Source organism: Chiloscyllium punctatum, chromosome 41 (genome assembly GCF_047496795.1).
Source record: "Chiloscyllium punctatum isolate Juve2018m chromosome 41, sChiPun1.3, whole genome shotgun sequence".
Lineage (NCBI taxonomy): Eukaryota > Metazoa > Chordata > Chondrichthyes > Orectolobiformes > Hemiscylliidae > Chiloscyllium > Chiloscyllium punctatum.
The window spans coordinates 16,174,635-16,197,699 of NC_092779.1; the positions used below are offsets into that span (position 1 = coordinate 16,174,635).

The window sequence follows — 23,065 nt, forward strand, 5'->3', positions numbered from 1 at the left end:
AAAGTATTCAATTAAATTTGTCAAAAATTAGTATCCTTAAATCTTTCCTTCGTTCTTTTATAAATGCATTATTTCCTCAAATAAATATGTTTTACCTGCCTAAATATCCCTTATAGTTCCTCTCCATGTTCTCAGAATGTTATTCTATGCATTTTGTCCTTTCTTTTCTTCACTGCTCCACTTTCTATACTTCAGTTGATTTTATAATATGAGTCTTAGTTTTATTACTTGTCTCCAGTTCCAAATTAAGTTTTCTATTCATAGATATAGGCTTAGTTTTATTTTACTTTACATGATATGGAAATAATTTGGATGTTTTTTAATCGTTCATGAAATGTCGATGTTGTTGGCAAAATCAACATTTGTTCACTATCCCAAATGCCCTTGAACCGAGTAGCTTGTTAATTGCTGTGGATCTGCAATCAGATATAGATCAGACCAGGTAAAGTTGGCAGATTTCTTTTCTTAAAGATTATTTGTGATTTTTTTTGGTTTTTTTTCTTATATTTTAGTAACCAATTAAAGTTTAATAGTCACCATTAATAAAACTTGCTTTTAATACCAGATTTTTTATTTCAAATCCCATGGTGGGATTGAATGCATGATCCCTGGGCATTTGAGTGCTTCTCTGGATTACTAGCCCTGTGACAGCATCACAACACTGCTATTACTCCAAATTGTTAAGTCTGTCTCCAAAGCATCTCCTGTTTGAAAAATCCTTGGTTTTTATTCACTGTTGTATTTATGTGGCTAGTTTTCTTTGTAACTCTGTGGAATCTGTACTTCTTGCTCAGTTCAATAATTTTATTGTTAAATATTCCCTTCTCTTTTCAATTTTGATAAATAATTTAATTATTTTATGATTTTCCAGATGTTCTCCTACCCTTACCACTGTAAGTACTCCATTCTGCTCCTAACACATAGCACTGCCCTTTTCCTTCCAGGCCAAAAGTACTGTGATCAACAAAGCTGTCTTGACCAAAATTATATAATAGTGCATCACCTGCCCTCTGACTTCTTTGGCTTTCACAAAGCTTTTATTGCAATCAGTTTGATAGTGGATGACTTTGGAATCATCCACAGATGCAGCTTAGAAGAAAAGGAGGCCAGACTTGAGAATCTCAACAATTGAGATTTATATCGAGCCTTTAATGCAGAAAAAACACCTGAAGATTCTCTGGAGGCATAATCAAAAAACAACTTTGTTCAAAATCTGCATTCAGGTCATCACATTGACATTTTTTAAAAAAAATGTTCTTCCTCTATAAAATTGGGAAAAAATTTTGAATAAAATGTATCGCCCCATAGTTACATTCTATGTTAACTACTAAATACATCTCTCCTTAGTAAATGATGGGACACATTAACAACCTTTAATGGAATTATATTCCATGCATTCTTCTTTCGGAAAAGAATAATGGTTTTATAATTTTAAACCTCCTTTGAGGATGAAAAGTTCTGCCCCTGTATTATCTAATCAGATGATCAAAGATTAAGTTAAATAAAATGGAGTGTTACAATAGAAAATATGCCAGATGTGCTATCAATCAGTTTAATTCCCAACAATATTATTTTCTGCAACAGGAAAAAACAAATTCTATTAAGAATTGATTATTTTAAATTCTGGAATTATGCTTGGGCTCCGAACCCTGTATAATGCAACAATGTCCTTTTAACTAAGGTCCATCATACAGTGCTATTGAAGATCTAAACTTTGTTCTGTTTTCAAAAATATTGCATAAACTATGGGTTTAGAAAATTATTAAACTAATGCCATTCCAATCTGAAAATTTTTGGGGAGAACAGCTTTTAGAAATTGGCAAGTGATGCTATCTCTCGGTCATCTTCTTTCATTTACATTACCAAGGTAAATTATTTCCTTCTGGCTTATTTTTCACCGCAGAAATTACCAGCACGATCTCCTTTCTCACAGCTGTGTGGACATAGAACAAAGGAATGATACAGCACAGTACAAAAGGGGGATATTCAGCCCATGTTGCTAGTGTTGTTTGTTTGGTAGAGCTTTCTGAGTAGTTCCACTATCCTTTTTCAATTACCTAAAATCTGTTTACTCTGGTTACTAACCTTTTTTTTGCCACTGGAAGCAAACTGTCCTTACTATGTGTTCTTCCAACACATTGTCCTTCTTTTAAATATATCAGTAGTCCCTATGGAACCATGCATTCCTTGGGGAAGGTAATCTATTTCCAGATTTCATTAACAAAAGTCTTTTGTGTGGAAATATTAGCATAAATCTCCCTTTCCAATTTCCATGAATCAGCACCACTTCAGAATGAAATTAAATTTACTTGAGTTTCCTAGCAGACGGAGGCAGAGATTGCATCAAACGTTGAAATATTTTATTACATATTGTCCAATGCCAGCAATCAATTTCAGTGCTCACAATCTTTGCTTTGAGGATGTCCCTCTTTATGAAACAAAATAAATTACTGTAAAATAATTTCCCTTGTTAACAACAATTACTATTCTGGTTTTTCTTTCACAACTGTCAAATATATCTTTGTAAGAAGTATTCTACCAATCAAGAAGCAGTTAATTTTGTAACAACATTTCAATGGAAGAATGATCTAGGTGAGTTAAATGGTCTCCTTAATTTGTCCTTATCATTGTAATATATGATGCAGTCACGGGAAGAGACTGGGAAAATAATATTAATATGCATGGAATAAAAAAACAAGTGACCTAATCAGTCAAGGTGATTAGATTACTCTACTGTTTGTAACTGACATTTTAACCCCAAAACTAAATTACAGCCTTGAAAATATTGCATTATATATCTATTCCATTCACCAATTTGTACTTTGAAGTTCATGAGGTCATCTGATTATATATTGTGTCAATCCTCCACTTACATTTGCTGTTGCATCTGCTGTTAACGACTAGGACACACACAGTACTTGATGCATAACTACTTTCATGTTGAAAGACTAATGTCTGCAATATAATCTCTACATTTATCAAGTCTGTCCAGAACATTAGCCCATCAAAGCAACTTCAATTCACAAAACTAGCTTGAAAATTTCCCGATTCGATAGTGGTTTAGGAAAAGTCTGCAACATTCTGCATTGCAATGAAAAGTTGAAAAATGTAATCAAAGTAAGAAGTAACATGGTTGTGTTCTTAATAATTTCTTTCACAATACGTATAGTATGAAATATTGATGCCCCCCACCACCCCATAACCTGGTGGCCAAATATATCATCCACTGTCATTTCTATACAGATTGGAAAAGCTAGTTTAAATTATTGGTCTGGGTATATGTAGCTGATCTTTAGCTGTGGTAGTTAGAGGTGTTTGCACTAAAACACAAGTTACAATTTTCCTTCTTGATCTGAATAAGTTAACTCTTGCAGGAAATTACAGATATCCGTGGTAAGCATGCAAATATAAGATTTGGCCCCTCCAATAATGCAAGAATCTAACAATCTGCATAGCTACACTTGCACATGAAGCATGAACACATGGGAAAAGTACTGGCCGACTGTTGACATGTAGTACTGTTGCATTTAAACACAAGTTAGCACTGTCAAGTGTGGACATCTTCAAATGGAAAAAAAAATTAAAAATAATAATAATTACTGATAATTAACTTTATCTGTTAACTTTAGCAAAAGCTTTTTAAAAAATTACATCGTATATGTAGTTCAAAACGTGGATTGGAATAATGAGGCTGAACATAGTGAAATGATGATTATGGTGCACAATTTCAAATCTAGCATAAACATCAGAAAGGTATGTGAATTAAGAATTGGTTAGTTCAGTTAGCTGGATAGCTGGCTGGCGCACCAATCTCTACACTACTAAAGCCAGACGGCATACTCATGGACACCTCCTCCTACTGCCCCTCGACCATCACCTCACTTCCCATCAACAGACTATCATTTCCAAGACCATCCACACCCTCATCACCTCAGGGGATCTCCCATCCACAGCCTCCAACCTCATTGTCAGGGAACCCCGCACCGCCTGGTTTTACCCCTTACCCAAAATACACAAACCAATTGCCCCGGTTGACCCATCGTCTCTGTCTGCTCCTGCCCCACTGAACTTATCTCCGCATTCCTTGACATCATCCTGTTCCCCTTGGTCCAGGATCTGCCCACACACATTTGAACACTATCCATGCCCTCCACCTCCTCCATGACCTTCGGTTCCCTGGCTCCCAATGCCTCATCTTTACCATTGACATCCAGTCCCTGTACACTTCCATCCACCATGACGAAGGCCTCCAAGCCCTCACCAGCATGGGCCCCAGCTATCCCTGCCTCTTAGTAGGGTATGTGGAACAGTCCATGTTCTGCAGTTACACCAGCACCATTCCCCAACTTCTCCTCCACTACAGTCCTCCACTACATCGATGACTGTATTGGTGCCACCTTGTGCTCCCAAGACAAACTTGAACATGTCATCAACTTCACGAACACCTTCTACCCTGACCTCAAGTTCACCGAGACCATCTCGGACACCTCTCTCCCCTTTCTGGACCTCTCCATTTTAATTTTCAGTGACTGACTCAATACGGACAACTACTTCAAACGCACTGACTCACACAGCTACCTGGACAATACCTCTTCCCACCGCCCCCCATAAAAATGGTATTTTTTACTCCCAATTCCTCCGCCTCCACTGCATCTGCTCCCAGGAGGACCAATTTCACTCCAGAATATCCCAGGTGGCTTCCTACTTCAAGGACTGCAATTTCCCCTCCCACATGGTGAACAATGCCTCCAGCGCACCTCCTGCACTTCCTGCACCCCTGCCCTTGAATTCCACCCCTTCAACTGCAACAAGGACAGAGCCCCCACTGGTCCTCACCTTCCACCCCACCAATCTCTGGATATAATGCATCATCCTCCACTATTTCCACCATCTACAGTCAGACCCCACCACCAGAGACATATTTCCCTTCCCAACACTTTCAGCATTCCGCAGAGACCATTCCCTCCATGACTCCCACATTAGGTTCATACCAACCACCAACCCACCCTCCATTCCCAGCACTTTCCCATGCCACTGCAAGAGATACAAAGCCTGCACCCACACCTTCTGCTTCATCTCCATCCAAGGCTCCAAAGAATCCTTCCACATCTGGCAAAGATTTTCCTGCACATACAAACACCTCATCTACTGTGTCCGTTGTTCTTGATGTGATCTCCATTACAATGGGGAGACAGGACGCCAACTTGCGGAATGTTTCAGAGAACAAATCCAAGACATATGCACTAAACAACCTCAGCATCCTATGGCCGACCACTTCAGTTCCCCCTCCCACTCCACCAAGGACATGGAGGTCCTGGACCTCCTCCACCACCAAAGCCTAGCCACCTGACGACTGGAGGAAGAACATCTCATATTCCACCTTGGTACCCTCCAACCACATGGAATCAGTGTTGATTTAACTAGTTTCCTCATCTCCCCTTCCCTGACCTTATCCCAGAGTGAACCCTCCAACTCAGCACCACCCTCTTGAACTGTCCTACCTGCCCATCGTCCTTCCCACCTTCCCACCTATCCGCTCCACGCCCCCCCCACTTTCATCTACCTATCGCATTCCCAGCTACCTTCTCCCTCCCATTTATCTCTCAGCCCGCTTGGGCCCCCCCCCAACATTCCTGATGAAGAGCTTATGCTCAAAATGTTGACTCTCCTGTTCCTCAGATGCTGCCTGACTGGCTGTGCTTTTCCAGTGCCACACTTATTGACTCTGATCTTCAGCATCTGTAATCCTTACATTCTCCTGGCTGGTTTATGATGCAGATTGATGCCATCTAAGGTAATGATGAAGGTCCTACCTTCTCAACCTCTCCACTCACCTGACGGTAGTGACCCTCAGTTAAACCACCATCTCCTGGACCTCCTCCAGTCCTATGGTCTGGTGGGATTATGGTGACTTTACTTTTTAAATGCAGAATAGAAAGTAAATTTTACAATAAAGAACAAGGTGGAAAAATGAAAGAAAAAGCAAAAAAACGGCTTTTCATATAAAATGTAACCCTGGTTGGACATGCTAAAAAGAATCGCAAAGTTATGCTGATCATAGATGTGTGATGCTTGGCATAAACAAAGCCCACAAGAACAGTTCAAGTTGCAAGAAATTAAATGAAGGTATTGAGGGTTCCATAACTTCAAGATTCAGTTCAGCATCTGAGAATAAGAGCTAAGATGGAAGTAGTACATTAGTAACCACGAGGCTAATTTTTAAGTATTCTTGGAGTGCTAAAATTGTAATACCTTTGTTATCCAACAGAGGCTCAACATATATTCAAGCAGATCAAAAAATGTGACAATTCATTCTTCTCTGCCAAATAAAGTGTAATCTTATATGTGTATAAGCTTCTCATATCCGCAGAATGTTCTAAAATGTTGCAAAAACCATGCATGATTTTTCAAGTAAAATCACAACAACTTTATAGGTAAATACAGCAAATAAATTGCAAACAGCAGGGTCACAGCAATGAACGGTTGACCATATAACCTGTTTCCGATAGTGTTGGTTGAAGGATAAATATTCCTTAACAACCAGAAGAGGCCAAGTTTTAATATGGCAAATGAGAAATGGTATCTCTGACAGTGCAGGACTCCCTCAGCCATCAACCTAGTATCAATGCTTAGATTCTTCAGTGAGGTTTGATCCCATGACATTCTGAATAAAAAGCAAGAGCACTACCATTGAGCTAAGTTGACTCTTAATGTGCCACTTCATAAATTTAGCAACAATTTACATTTATATGGTACTGTTAATATAGCGTAATAATTTCAAGCAACTTAAATTCAATGACATTTAATTTGCCATCTATTTAATCATAAAGCTTAATATGTTTTAGCCCAAAATAAGGGTCATCTGGCTATTTGATGTTAGAAGAGTTTCACAGTCCAGACTGACTCTGTTCTCATCCTATGTTCATACACATTGCAGTTAGAGACACTGATTTTTGCTTATCCCAAGACCACTGAAACCAACTGCAAGATTCCATTCAACTCCATAGTTGAAAAAGCCTAACTCAAAAACACAAACATATTAACAATTTTTGCTCAGCATTACATCACAGTTGCCCACTGAGGCACTAGGGGGAGCCAGCAATCAAGATTTAAAAATCCACAACTTTATTTCTACAAAAATTTGTGACTTCTGTGTTATAGCATACTATAGAGTCATCAGAGATGTACAGCATGGAAACAGACCATTCGGTCCAACCCGTCCATGCTGACCAGATATCCCAATCCAATCTAGTCCCACCTACCAGCACCCGGAAAAGTACCTTTTTCATTGTAAAGTTCAATAACTTGATATATCTTAGAGACGACTTGAAATGTTTACATGTCCAGATATAACAGTTATAGAACTTCCTTGGTCTGCAACATTATTCAGTTGTTCAGTTCTGTACTGTGGTAGTCCTTGATGTTTGGCTCAATATTCCATAAATAGGTCTTGTAAATGGATGAGTAACATCTAGTATCAAGAGTACACTTTTAATGTAACCCATAATTGCTACAAAATGCTGGAGTATTGTTTTCTTCTCTACTTAACTTCAATAGGGACCTTCATCTTCAAAAAGCACAATGGATATTTATCCTCTTGACAAGTTATCAAACATATTCCTTATCATTATACATTATAAAATTATGTCAAAAAACATACCTTACTTGTGGCTGTTTTGACTGCAGAAATCCTTTTCTAAGAATTAAATGAAACATATACATTATTATTAACTTGTTTCCTTACTGTTCCTACACACTCTTCAACATGCACAAAAGAAAACATCACATAAAAGAAAACCAATTTTCGTACCTACAAAACAACCATAAAAATTTAATCTATCAAGGACCCATGCTCTTCTTAACATATATTAATGACTTTGACTTTGGTCAATCTTTGAGTAATTTCAAAATGTGCAGTTGACACAAAACTTGGAAGTATTGTGAAGTGAGGTGGAAACTGTTAAACTTCAAAAGGACATATTCAGATCCATAAGTAGACGATGAAACTTAAAACCGTGAAGTATGAGGTGTTTTACTGGTGAAGTGATTTGAAGAATGGGAAAAACAATATAAAATTATGGGCTCAATTCTAAAGACAGTGAGGGAGCAAAGGGAGTTGGGGTGTAGTTTGCACAAATCATTGAAGATTTTAGGGCAAGTAAAAAGAGTAGATAAGAAAGCACTTGGGATAATGTACTTGATAATATGAACATAGAGTACAAAAAAACAGAAGTTATGATAAAATGTGGTTCAGCATCAACTGGCGTATCGTATTACGTTCTGGAAGAATGTGAAGACACTAAAGTCGGTTCAGAAAAGATGTGCAAGAATGGCTCCAGGAATGAGAAACATCAGTTATGAAGTTGATTGAAGAAGCTGAGATGTTCGAAGAGAGGAATATTAGAGATTTTCAAAATCATGATGTGTCTGGATGGGGTAGCTGAGGAGATAGTGTTTTTATTGACTGTAGGATTCAGCCGCCCTCGTAAAAGCAAAAAAAACAACACAACATGCAAACTGTCTTTGTGCAACAGCTTTTCGGATCTGAAGTGCGCTGTTCAAGAGTATAGTTGAGGTAGCTTCAACTTTGGCTTTCAAAAGAAACAGATAAATACCTGACAAGGAAAGAATTGAAGGCCTAGAGTGGAAAAAGCTGGGTAAAAGGCCAAGAAATAATACTCAACGCATTGCTGTTCTGCAGTGCCAACACCAACACATTTGGCTAAATGGTCTTCCATATTATAAACATTCTATGATTCAAAATATGAGTAATCAAAAGAACCCAAAGCAGAACATGGAGAAGTAAAAACTTACAATTTTAATTTGTTGCCAGACACACACGACATCACATTATACATAAATTATTTTTTCAAATGGTACACAGCACCAATTGATTTAAGGTTGAAAAAACAAAATCATGGCTGCCTCGATCATTCCTTTAAATAAGCAATATGTGCAGTCTTAAATAGCCACAGGAGGCATATTATGGGATTTTAAAAAAAAACCATAGGATCCCTACAGTGTGGAAGCACGGCATTCAGCCCATCAAATCCACACTGAACAGCATCCCACCTGGATCCACCAACCTACCCTATCCTATTCTTGTAACCCTACATTTTCCATTCCTAACCCAACACATCCCTGGACATGGGCAATTTACCATGGCCAAACCACCTAACCTGCACATCTGTGAGAGGAAATCAGAGCATCGGGAGGAAGCCCATACAGACACAGGGAGAATATGCAAACTCCAAACAGACAGTCGTCCTAGGCTGTAATCGAACCTGACGCCGTGAGTGTCAATAAATCAATAAATACTGAGGTATGCAATCATAGTATGAAGGTAAAAACTGAAATACAAATAAATTTGCAAGAAACATATTGCAAAAGTCTATGTTTTAAGAGGAATGGTGGAATTACTCCACAACCATAATATGAAGCTTTCAGGGCCAAAGAAGTTGTTCAAAAATATTTCTGAATTAGTACATAATCAAAAACACACTAGTTATTTCATTTAACAAGGTATGGCTTTTTTAAGACTTATTTTGCAGTGAGAAAAATACTAATAAATGGGAAAGTTTTCATACCAACTCAGTGATTTCTAACTTATTTCCATCTATAATGATTTCATCAGCGCACCATGTGGAGGAGTCACAGGGAGTCACAGACATTTATACCTCTGGATTTCTTGATTTAACAGCAAGAGAATTGGCTACCAACTTCAAAGAGTACAGATGGTAAACACAGATATCCTTGTCATCTCTATAACATAAACATCAGGACTGCTGGAACTTCAATTGCAGTCTACTGTAAATCATGTGGCCACTATTATCAAGCCTAACTTGGTCAAAGCTAATCGACTTGATTCAATACTGAAAGCAATTACTATGCTTCCAATGTAGTGTGAAATGAGAAGCTGAACTCCCTCTGCCTTGTTACTACTATATGCATTAATGATGTAAATAAAGTTCATGACTTGGAAAATGGTTTCACAGATAATAAACAAAGAGAAAATGTAACAATAATTTTTTGAAGTTTTCAATTAGTTACCTCACAGTTGTGCTATACAGCAATTTCTACATCCTCAGGGTAACCTGTATTTGAAATAATTATTAATTACTGAAATGTGTATTACCTTGAACACAGCAAAGGCCAGCAACAAATTACCTTCAATGGACACCATATCCTTCAGTTTTCAGCTTAGTTTTAACTTTCATGCCAAGTTACCTTAACCTTACAATATCTATCATTATACTATACATCAGGCTACATTCTATGCTTTGCTCTTAAATTTTCAACAAGAGATGCAGGATAAACTAACCGTTAAAATTTTTAAGGGGGAGGCAGGAATAAAGAGACCTGGAGGTGTATGTACACTAAGTATGAATTAAATGGTACAGTTTTAAAGTTGGAGAGGAAGGCAAGACAAGAACAGAGCCGCCTGCAGGTGTATGTGCATACATTTTAAAAATGGCGGACAAGTTCAACAGGTTATTAACGATTATGGAATTTTTGCTCTTTTTTAAAAGAGGAATAGTATACTAAATGAAGTAAGTTATTCTAATCCTTTATGACATACTGGTTAAGAATCAGCTGTAATATTCTGGTCAATTCTGGACTTCACACTTTCGGAAGAATATCAGGGCTTTCGAGAGAGTACAAACATGATTTACTAGAATTTATCCCAGGGTACAGACTTCAGTTATGCAGAGATGTTTGAGAAGCTAGATTATTCTCTATGGATCAGAGAAGAAAAAAGTTAATTTGATGAAGTGTTCAAAATTCAGAATGGTTTGAAAAAAGAATTAATAAAAGACACGAATGTAAGATGATTAGCAGAAGAACCAGAGGCCACAAGAAACATTTTTGTCACTCATTTTACACATGCGATAATAATTTCCTTACTTAACAAATGATTAAAACTCTGCTTTCATCAGAATACTGGTGTTGTGTTATTTTGCACAGTCTGCAAATCAGTATATGTAGCATGTGACCTGATTGTATAAACACTGTATACTTCATCATAACTTGGATCACTTGTAGAATGAAATGCTACTGAAAGCATAATCCTCAGTTATAACTGAATAGTATAACACTAACCCTGAATTATATGTTTGTGAATGTAATAATTGTACATAATAACCAGTTGTAATAAGTATCTATTAGATCCTTCAATACCTTCAATAGATATGATTTGGAGGTGCCTGCGTTAGACTGGGGTGTACAAAGTTAAAAATCATACCAGGTTATAGTCCAACAGGTTTATTGGGAAGCACTAGCTTTCGGAGTGCTGCTCCTTCGTCAGGTGGATGAAGAGCAGCGCTCCAAAAGCTAGTGCTTCCCAATAAACCTGTTGGACTATAACCTTGTGTAGTATGATTTTTTAACCTTCAATAGATACAGTCCCTCAAAATTATTAGTCTCAGGACTGAGGTCATGTGGGTTTGTGGACTTGGATTTCTGCTAATTTGGACAGTGGATGTTCAGTCTAATTCAGATTGGCTTACTTGGAAATGAGAATAAACCAATTAAATTAACAAATATTATCTATGCAACATATAGCTGAATTGTCCCGATAAGTTCATTTCAATCGAATAACATTTTTTAAAAATGCACTGCGCATTCAGAAATGTCCAGTTTTTTGGACAATTCTGGTTTGTAGACAGCTGGTTTTGAGAATGTCTGTCTGTACCTATTTAAATCTGACTCTCTTTGTCAATGAGTAAGTCAAAGTTGGGAGAGAGAAAGTCCCAGATTTACAACTTTGAGTGTAAAAGGCATAAGAATAATTTATCATTAATTACGTTTAGATCTACAGAATAAGCACTTCATGATGAGAAACAACAGAAGGGTTTGAATGAATTTCATTTGTTTGAATGAAGGGTTTGAGTGATCTGTACAAAATGTTCAGAAACTAAGTGCATTGCTAATTTGTATTCCTCAAGAACAAATTTTCTCTCAACTCATTTGGTGAGCAGTCTTTTATTATCAATGCTACCACACCACAATTACTACTCCATCAAAAAAAATCACACTGTTACCAAAGGTTCTATTGAGTAGATGTGAACAATGCTGTATGAGATTTTAAAAAACAAGTGGAATCTCATAAGAAAACTCTAAGGGAAACAGTCCTCCCAGTATAAGGGGCAATATTTTGAACTAGTTCTCTTTAATTTTCAGCAAGATATGTATGACACTTAAGAATAAGGTAACACATAGAACATACAAAGAAGTATCTCTTTCAGTCCAACCAACGTGTTAGTTCTTATATTCCATATGTCTCCTCCCACACTTCGCGGCACGGTGGCACAGTGGTTAGCACTGCTGCCTCACAGCGCCAGAGACCCGGGTTCAATTCCCGCCTCAGGCGACTGACTGTGTGGAGTTTGCACATTCTCCCTGTGTCTGCGTGGGTTTCCTCCGGGTGCTCCGGTTTCCTCCCACACTCCAAAGATGTGCAGGTTAGGTGAATTGGCTATGCTAAATTGCCCGTAGTGTTAGGTAAGGGGTAGATGTAGGGGTATGGGTGGGTTACGCTTCAGCAGGGTGGTGTGGACTTGTTGGGCCGAAGGGCCTGTTTCCACACTGTAAGTAATCTAATCTAAAAAAAACACTTGACTCAATATGATCCAATTGGTTTGAACACCACAGTCCAATGCATTTGACCAGAAATCCCCCAATATTCAAAATCTGACGTAGCCTTAGTCTTGAGATTTCTGATTTTAAGAAAATGAGTTTGTATTGTGATGAAAGCAGAGTCATCATCCTTTGTTAAGGAAGGAAATACAAGCTGCTTCATCTCAATATATCTTTCTACTGTCTTTTCTCTGTTCGTCGCACAACCCCTCCTCCCCCCATAAAACTGTAAATTCAAACTCTGGGGAATGCGTTTCTAACGCCCTTTTAAATAAGGTTCTGCAGACCCTAACGTGAAAACATTGCTCATTTCCCGTCCAATTTATTTAGTTTCAGATTTTCAGCATCAACGGCGTTTCTGTGTTGTCTTTTTCTTTGTGCAAGCTGATTCACAATCAGAAATAGGAGATTTGAGGATCATTCAAAAGTTGCATGCATAAAGTGCAAAACCTGATAGTGATTACTAACCGTGCCCAACGGCAAGGAACTTTGCAATGTGTTGGATCCTTCGAGACACCACACATGGCTCCTCAACACATGTCCCTTCTGTTTTAATCTCAAGATTGTAAACAGGATTCCCTTTTGTAATGATACAGTTTTCTTTTTTAAAAAAAAAACACGGGCATTTTCTATATCCCTATGCTCTTAACATCCAACACTTGTTACGAACAAACTCACCTTCTTTGCAAAGACACTGACACCATCCCTTCCTTGACCTCTTCTCCCCGCCCACCACCTCAACAACACAAATCTTCAACAGTAGGACACTGTCTTGCCAGTCGAAAGAGAGAACAGTTTTTCCTTTGAAAAGTGTAAGGAAATGTGGTCAGCGGGTCCTACTTATTAGGCTTTTGCAAGGTAAAAGCAGAACTGACTTATTCTGGGTTTTAAAAAAAAATCCTTAACGGTCGAGTATTCCATGGAACAGCCGTTGCCAGCACAACGTTCCATTTCAGGCACGCGCGCCCGGCCACCCGGGTCCTGCGCGATAAAGACCGGGGAACGAAGATGGCGGTGCCCGCGAGCAGTCAGGTGTTGTCTTTATACAGGCGGATGCTGAAAGAAAGCAAGAAGTTTACCACTTACAATTATAGGTAAAAAAATTTCTGCGTGGGAATGTTGTTATTCGATGAGTATCGATAAGCTCCACGTCCCATTTCTCTATCGCTCTTAAGCCGCAATTTAATTTCGAGAGCTGACGTTTTATTTATATAGCTGTTCTTATTGTAACAAAAAAAACTGCCAAAAAACTCCAATCAAAGCAAAACCAAAGAAAAGCTGTAAGTCAGGAAAAATATCTCACGCAAAAGCGAGATCAGAAGCGGCAAACAAAATTTAAATTAGTCAGAGATCGCTTTAAAGAAAGATCTGAAAAAGGGGGTCGTAGGTGATCCACGAAATGTCAGAATTGGCCAGAGAAGTGTTTCGAGTTTTTGGAGCTGGATAAGATTCAGAAACAAGAAGGAATGAGACCATGAAAGGATTTTAAACCAAGATTGCGAAATTGAATTTGAAGGTGTCAAGAAAGTCATATATTTATATAGCGCCTTTCATGACCGTTGAAAAAAATCAAAGTGCTTCACAACCAATTCATTGTAGTTACTTATGGGAATGTTGATCACCAGGAATAAAGCTTGTTTAGAATTTTCTGCTGAATAGGATACCGACGCTAAAGTTTAGCTGTATTTTTGAAGTCAATGCTTTGCAATACAAACAGACCCTTCAGCCTCTCGCACATCACTGATCATCAAGGAAATATCTACTCTCGTTTTGTTTCCCAGCACTAGGCCGATAGTCTTGTATGTTACAACCTGCCAAGTGTCTATTCAAACACTACTTAAATATTTGTTATGGTTCCCACCTTCACCTCTCATTCAGGCAGAGCTCCAGATACCTTCTGCTAATAGGTTAAAATATACTCCTTTGAATCCCTTCTAAACGTCTTGCCTCTTAACTTAAATGTAAGCTGCCTGGTTATTGAACCCTCTACTAAACGAAATGTTTCTTCCTGTCTAACTTATCAATGCCCCATACTTTTATGTTCATCGGTAAAGTTCTTCTTAGACTTCTGTGCTGTAAGGAAAACATGGGTTTCCTCTGGGTGCTCTGGTTTCCTCCCACATTCCAAAGATGTGCAGGTCAGGTGAATTGGCCATGCTAAATTGCCCATAGTGTTAGGTGCATTAGTCAGGGGTAAATATAAGATAGGGAAATGGTCCTGGGTGGATTCTCTTCAGAGGGTCAGTGTGGGCCTGTTTCCCTACTGTAAGGAATCCAATCAAAACGCCAGCATCTCCAGTCTCTCTTCATTGCTGAAACACTCCAGTCCAGCCAACATCCTGACAAATCTGCTGATCACCCTCTCTGAAGCGTTCACGTCCTTCCAATAGTAGTGTGACCAGAACTGCACGCAACACTCCAACTTTGGCTTAACTAACATCTTTTGCAGCTCCATTATAACTTTCCTGCAGTTATCATCAGTGCCTTGATTAATAGAGACAAGTATTCCATATGCTTTCCTAACCACATTATCCACCTGTACTGTTGTCTTCAAAGATTTGTGGACATGACCAAAGTCTGTCTGATCCTCTGTACTCCTTGGTACATTGTGTACTCCCTTGGATTGGCAATGCTCCCAAAGTGCATTGCCTCACTTTTCTGGATTAAATTCCATATGCCATTGTCCATCTGACACAGCTATCTGTGTCATCCTGTAGTCCAAGGCTTTCCTCCTCATTATTTACCACAACACCAATTTTCATGTCATCTGTGGACTTAGTGATCAAGTCTCCTATATTAGTTAATGAACACTATAAACAATAGCATTGAGCCCTGCAGTACAGGATTGCAGGGGCCTTTACCTTGATGAGTATTTCATATGACACTTTGCCAAAAGACTTACTGAAGTATATTTAAAATGTACCAGAAGCACTACACTCATCAACACACCTAGTCACCTCCTCAAATAACTCAAATCTGACTTATCAGACATGGTCTTCCCTTGACAAAGCCATGGTGACTATCCTTAACTAATCTTTGTTGCTCCAAATTGAGATTGTTTCTGTCCTTCAGTCTGCTAGTTTTGGAAGGTACTAGAAAGGAATTTCCTGAACTATGTCTTGTTCTTGCTGATTAAAGCCCATTAGTTTATTTGCAGCCATGTAATATCAAAATGTCTATTAAAAAGACAAGTCAGTTAACTGTAGTATGTCTTTAACTCAGGATCACAGCCTCAAAATGGAGGTGTCACATATCTAAGACTAAGATAACTTCATAGCCATTTGAGTAAAAAAAAAAATTTGGAATGTTCTATCTTACAAGGCTTTGCATACTCAGTGACTACGTTCAAAATAAATACTGAAAGGTTTTTGGAGATTAAGGGATTTGAGAGATATAGGAATAGTGCAGAACGATGGAGTTGAAGTAGAGGAATAGCCACAATCTTATTAAATGCCGGAGCAGTGAAGAGTGGCCTGTTTTTATGTTCTTAGTGGAGAAAAATGTCCTGAGAAACTTCAGAGGAATGCTCTCAAACAAAACTTGAATGCCAAATTACCTGAGGAGAAACATAGAAAAGACTATAAAAAGCTCACTCAAACTGTTACGTTTAAGAAATATCTTAATGAAAGAGAGTGAGGAGGTCAAAGGCAGAAAGATTTAAGAAGGGCATTTCAAAGTTGAAAGCCAGGCTAGCTGAAGGCATGGCCATTTAATGCTGGTGTAATGAAAATTGAGATACCTGAACATTGTCAGAATGCAGAGACTTCAGTTTTAGCGTTGGAGAAGATTACTGAGATAAGACATGCCTCGGAGGAATTTGAATACATACTGAGAATTTTAAATATAGAGGTAATATTGGATAAGAAGTCAAGAGTTTTATCAAGTTCAGTGAAATGTAAGTGTGTCAGAGCTTTGGATGAGCTCAAGGTAGAGACGATGGTATATTGTTGCCTGCCTTGGGGCCTCTTCGCACTGCTTCCCCTCCTTGTCTTTTGATCATCAAAACTGGTATAGTACATGCAAACTAGGCACAAGAGGAAGCTAGTTGGTCTCTTGAGGCTTTTCTGTTATTTTGTAATACCATAGCTGATTGTAACATCAACTCCTGTTTCCTGCCTACCCTAATACTTTTGACTCCCTTTTTAGTTAAGAATTTTATCTACTTCTGCCTTAAAATATGTCTAACTTTCTCTGAACTGCTTTCTACTGCATGAAAAAGAACGAGGGGACTGTAGATGCTGGAAATCAGAAACAAAATCAGAAATTTGCTGGAAAAACTCAGCTGGTCTGGCAGATTCTGTGGAGAGAAAGCAGAGTTAACATTTCAGGTTCAGTGATCCTTCTTCACAACTGTGCTTTTTCCAGTTCTGCAGATAGTGTAATTTGAATTCAATACAAATCTGGAATTAAGAGTCTAATGATGACCACGAATCCATTGTCAGAAAAACCTGTCTCATACACCAACATCATTTAGGAAAGGAAACTGCCATCTTTAACCTGGTCTGCCTACATGTAACTCTGGACCCACAGCTGTATGGCTGATGCTTAACTGCCCTTTAGGCAATTAAGGATGGGCAATAAATGTCTGCCTAGACATGCAGGAGGCTGACAGAACACAGCAGGTCAGTCATAATCAGGAGTTGGAGAAGTCAGTGTTTCGGGTGTAACTCTTCTTCAGGACTAGGGGTGGGTATAAGGGGAGCTGCATATAAAGTGGGGGGAGGTAGTGGTGGTGGTGAGGTGGGGCTAGATGAACACAGGCAGAGGGTATGACCTGGTTGGTTGAGGGGAGGAATGAATCCAGTTAGTAGCTAGAAGAAAGAATCAATGAAAGGAATGGAGGGGAGTGGAAAGGTGCTGGGAAAGAGTTGGGTGATGGGAAGGAAAGTTATTTTAAATTGGAGAACTCAATGTTGAGTCCTCCGGGCTGTCAGCTACCCAGGTGGAAGATGAGATGTTGTTCCTCCAATTGGCGGTCTGATTCAGTGTGGCAATGGAGAAGGCCAAGGACGGTCATGTCAAAAAGGGCTTGGGAGGAGGAATTAAAATGGGCTGTAACTGGGAGTTCAGGTCGACCCCTGCAGGCCCAACTGAGATACTCAGTCAAACGTGCCTTTAGTTTACGTTTGGTCTCCCCGATGTAGAGAAGACCACATCAGGAGCACTGGATGCAGTAAATTAGGTTGGAGAAGTTACTGCATCCGGTGCTGACGTGGTCTTCTCTACATCGGGGAGACCAAGCATAAACTAAGGGCACGTTTCATTGAGCATCTCAGCCAGGTCCACAGGGGGAGTCACCACCCATTTAAATTTCCCTTCCCACTCCCTTTCCAACATGACTATCCTTGGCTTCCTCCATTGCCACAACGAATCAGACTGCAAATTTGAGGAACAACACCTAATCTTCCACCTGGGCAGCCTATAGCCCGGAAGACTCAACATTGAGTTCTCCAATTTCAAATAACCTCCCTTCCCATCACCCGACACCCTTCCCAGCCCCTCCACCTCCCTTCCAATTCCTCTCATCAACGCTTCCTTCGAGCTACCAACGGGATTCATTCCTCTGATCGATCAACCAGGTCATACCCTCTACCTGTATTCACATATCCCCACCACACCACCCTGCCCGCTCAGTCTTTTTCTCTGCAGCACCCTTTCTACCCACCCGCAGTCCTGAAGAAGGGTTACACCCAAAATATTGATTCCTCCACCTCCTGGTGCTGTCTGACTTGCTGTGCTCTTGGAGCCTGCTTGTCGATCTTGGATTCCAGCATTTGCAGTTTTTTGATCTAAATAAATACCTGCCTCGCCAATAATGCCCTCATCCCTTGAAGGAATATTTAAAAAGTCCCATCCCTTTTAATCAAGTTATTGCTTTTCAATAGATTGATAAAAGTTGAAGTTAGCTTAGCTAACCTGTGCTGTGTTCTTTCTAATATTTTGCCAGCTACACCTTAAGCTTTTAATTATAAATTGGTCTTGTCATAGCACTTTAACACATTGTCATCCCTTTCTCTGGCTTATATTGTATTATTTTGACTATTTTCTAATTTATTGACATTGTTGCTTGCTGTTCTCCCTGTCGGTAGGCATGCTAAATATCAAGTCTTAAAAGACTTTTGCATCTGTTACAATTCCATCGTTAAGCATTCTGCCCTAGCTCTTTCGACAGAATGCATAATTGAGGACTTGGATATGGTAATATTTCACTGGTGGGAGAATTCAAAACTTGGTTGTGGATGGAAAAGATGATATGAAGTTTAACCTTGATCACTAGAAGAGTAAGGACATTGTAGAAAAGGGAAGAAGTGGAAATGTAATAGAAACCACTTACTACATATACAACAGTCTGATTGGCAAGATGTGACTAATGTTTCCCAGGGATTTGTATAGAGGCTTCAACTTTCAATATATATTAGTAATTGGATGAAGACGTATAATGTCAATGAAAGTTTGCAGATAAGTCTAGTTTAGAAAACTCCATGTGTTGGGTAATTCGAAGTCAGAAATTATAAAGGGTTTTAGACAGACTAATTGGATATATCCATGTCACATCAAGTTAAATGTGTGGAAGCCTGATATTATTTTCTGTGGACTAGTGTTATAGACTAAACCAAACACCCTTCAAATATATAAAGGAGATAGCGTAGACCCTATTTTTTTCTTATTTATAGGCAGGTGTAAGGTGCTATGTTCGAGATGAAATATGATTGGTTACACTACTCAGCTATAAGGAAAACACATTTTATTGATCTGATTGTATTTCTGTGTGTAGTCCATATCTAGTAGAAAATTTTGAGTAACTTCTGTAATTCTTCTAGCCATAATATTGCATAAACGAATGGCTTCTGGAAATCTAGTAGACATATACATTACGGTCAACAAATATTGATTCCTACTTTTTATTTTAGGGAGGGGTCTTTTGCAATTAATTAAGACTCTTGTAAAAGGTTCCTCAAATGCTGGAATAAGTATTAATGGTGCTGGTAATACTTATTCCAGCATTTCGGGTACCTTTCACTGCCCGAGGTTTTCCAATTACCTGACGTATATGATGTGTCCAGCAAAATTCAACCACATCTTTATGCAGTCCAAGCCAACAAAAATATTTTTGTATTTTAGCTAATACCAGATTATTTGACCACTTATCAGCAACTGTTCCAATATAGTAACATTACATAAATACCCCCTTAGCAAAGGCAAATTCAGTAAAATACGAAGTTTCACATGCAATTCTGGCAACAGAGAGAGCTCAAGCTGTTAGCTATAGCAGAGACAGAGAGGTGTAGCAGCTTTCATAACCAGTATCCAAAAAACCCAGTAACTGCTGAAAGCTAAGCTGAAACACCCAGGTTCTGTGGGAGCCTGACTCCACCCATTCATTGCTGCTTCTATTGTTCTGACTTTTTAAAAGAAAGCCTCACAAGTTGTTTACTTTATTTGCTTGGAGGGGCCAGTTTGTCACCTATGGCTCAAAATCTCTTTTCAAAAAAAAAACAAGACAAAAATACACCTCATAAAGCTATAATACCATCCCACCAATGAAATACCAATGCATTTTTTTCCTCTAATATTGTGGGATAAGGGGCTGTGGAAGAACAAATGTATTTAGTGTCCCTCTATGAAATCAAGACAATCTAATGCATAAATGTGCAAAAAAGTGGTATGTTGTTCAGCTTGAACCTTTTGATATGGTTGTCTGCACACTTGTCCTCAATGCCTCTCTTATCCAGCTCAGTGAAATAATTCTCCTCAGTTCTTACATTTTCTAAGTAATTCATTTGATTATGATTTTTTGAATATTTTGCATACATGATCACAAATTAAGGTATGAAAGTTCTTGGTAATATAGCCACAATGTGATCTGAATTGTTAAATATTCTTCTCAGTGCTATCCGAGCTGACACACTGCGGTATATTTTAAGTTTTTTTTGTTAATTCAATTCCTATCTCCCAGGAAATCTATTATACCACTTGTATGTAATCACTGTTCTGCAACACTGCAGTGCTGTACCATCTCAAAGTGTAAGAAGGACATTCATTCTCTTAACTTTAGGTTGATCTTGGAGTACAGCATCTATAAACTTGTAAATGTTTAATTATGGAAGTTGGTACCTGCTGCTGAAAAACAGCTGTAATCTATAACACGTTTGATGTTTGACTGTTTTACTGCAATTGCTTCAATATGTTAGATTCTAAGAGCAGGGTTGTGTTCAGTAATGTCATGTTGCTAGGATTGGAGGATTTGAGTTATGACTCTATGTTAGTACTATTGTTTTCTCTTCTTGTCCCATTTCCTTTCCCATCTCATACTGGAGAATTAAATGCAACTTTACTATGAATTGTGCCACAAGATCTTTTATATCCTACCTTAAGAAGGCAAAACAGGTGTCAATTTAAAACAAAATCCAAAACATGGACTCTCCAACAGCACAGCCCACTTTCACTACTAGCTTATGTATTTAAGTGGTGGATTTGAATACATAATCCTCTAACTGAAGTCTTATCCTTTCCTGAAACTCTGCTTCAAAATCCTCAAAGTACTTTTTACAGTAAATATAGAAAAAAAACCATCAGCCGAACTTTAAAGCAACTGTAAAAACTTTACTGTGCAACTGTACCCTGTAATATGAGTAGACTGGATTCCATTGCACACAGCAACTTCAAAGCTATTGAGGTTTCATTCATGCATTTAATGATCTAAGTATATTTCCCCTTCATTTATTCTGTTTTCCCTGCTCGGGCAAAATTGGAAAGCTGTGTCAGACTTGATAGAAGGTAAGAAATTAAAATAGTTTATGGGAAATGAAGGTCAAATGATGTCAGGAAGGAGGAAAAAAAACAGGGAATACACTAACAATCAAGATAAAAATACAAAACTGAAGGGTATATATATAGTGAATTCATAACATATTAGACCATGCATGGCAACGATTCCCAAAATCAGAAACTGGTAAAGGTGTCAGCACACCAATCACCAGACTCTTGGAGCAACACAAGCTTAGAGGACACATCAAGTCTCCTCTGCCATTCAGTAAGATAAAGGCTGATCTGTTTGTGTTTCAAATTCCACAAATCCATCAACCCCCAACGACCTTTGATTCCAATTGTCTAGCAAAAATTGATAAAAATATTCAATTACTCCACCTCCACTGTCTTCTCATGTTTGTGCTAAAAAGACAACCCATAGTGTTAAACAATATCCCTTAGCTCTGGACTGACTCACAAGTGAAAATATATTTTCTACATCCACCTTGTCAAAGGTATTCAGGATCTTATAAACGTCAATCAAATCACCCTCCTGTCTTAAATTCCAATGAAAACAAGCCCGGAATAACCAATCCCTTCTCATAGGTTAACCCACTTGTTCCAGGTGTCAATCTAATAAAAATCAGACGATTGGCCTGAATGTGAAGAAGGCACAGAATGACTAAAATGTTAATATGGATAAAGAAATTAAAGAATGATAGGAAGCAAACTACAAATGTAAAAATGGATAGCTAGAGTTTCTACAGATACTCAAAATGGAAAAGAGTAAATAAAGTGAGTGTTGGTCCTCTAGCGAATGAAAATGGGGAGTTAATAGTAGATAATAAGGAAATGGCAATTGAAATTTAAAAATATTTTCCTTCTGCTTACAAGATAGAGAATACTGAAAACTTTCCCATAATAGCTGTAAGTCAGGAGGTGGAAAGCAATGACGAACTTAGAGAAATTAAAATCACCAAGGAAGCAGACTAAGAAATCAATGGGCTGGCAGTTTTTGCATCTAGACAAGACTTGCAAAAAGATACAAATAAGTGAGGCAGCAAAAGTCTGGCAATTGGAATATAATGTGGGAAAATGTGAAGTTGTTCACTTTAGCAGAAGAACAAAAAACAAGTATGTTAATTAAATGGAGAACAACTGTGGAACTGCAATGTGCAGAGGAATTTATGTATTCTAGTGCATGAGTCCCAAAAAGTTGGCATGTAGGTTCGATAATTACTCAAAAAGGTTAATGGGATGCTATCCTATTTTGAGAAGAATTAAACTTTAAGCTCGTTGTGTATATTTATACAGGGAATTGATGAGACCACATCTTGAGTACTGAATACAATATTTAAAGAAAGATCTAAACTGGATTGGAGGCAGTTCAGAGGAAATTCACCAGATTGATACCTGGTGGAGCTGGTTGTCTTATGAGGATAGGCTGGATAGGTTGACAGGTTGTGGATTTAGAACTGGACTTTAGAAGAATAAGAGGTAATTTGATTGATGTACAAGGTGGATGTGTAATGGTTGAATCCAGAACTAAGGGACACTATTTTAAGGATAGAGATGATTTTTTTTTCCTCTCTCAGGGTTGTATAACTTTGGAATACCCTGCTTCAGAAGCAGGATGAAGAAATATTTTTAGGACCAAGGTGGATAGATTTTTGTTGGGCAA

The 23,065-nt window shown here is 38.4% G+C and overlaps 2 protein-coding genes across 9 annotated transcripts in view; one reads left to right on the forward strand and one right to left on the reverse strand.

The window, feature by feature from the left end:
- Nucleotides 1-13,429, reverse strand: part of fars2 (phenylalanyl-tRNA synthetase 2, mitochondrial) — a 457,813-nt gene extending 444,384 nt beyond the window's left edge. The window contains exons 1-3 of one of the 8 annotated variants that reach the window (XM_072560438.1): nucleotides 13,315-13,429; nucleotides 7,661-7,696; nucleotides 5,835-5,916 (exon numbers count right to left, since the gene is read on the reverse strand). In XM_072560438.1, coding sequence (XP_072416539.1) covers nucleotides 5,835-5,916; nucleotides 7,661-7,696; nucleotides 13,315-13,340 — 144 coding nt within the window. In that variant the 5' untranslated portion in view covers nucleotides 13,341-13,429. The other 7 variants (XM_072560437.1, XM_072560441.1, XM_072560442.1 and 4 more) reach the window with 7 other exon arrangements.
- Nucleotides 13,430-13,576: 147 nt separating this feature from the next.
- Nucleotides 13,577-23,065, forward strand: part of lyrm4 (LYR motif containing 4) — a 174,841-nt gene continuing 165,352 nt past the window's right edge. Inside the window, exon 1 of the mRNA XM_072560445.1 lies at nucleotides 13,577-13,730. Within this exon, the coding sequence (XP_072416546.1) occupies nucleotides 13,645-13,730 (86 nt within the window). The 5' untranslated portion in view covers nucleotides 13,577-13,644. The remainder of the gene's footprint in view (nucleotides 13,731-23,065) is intronic.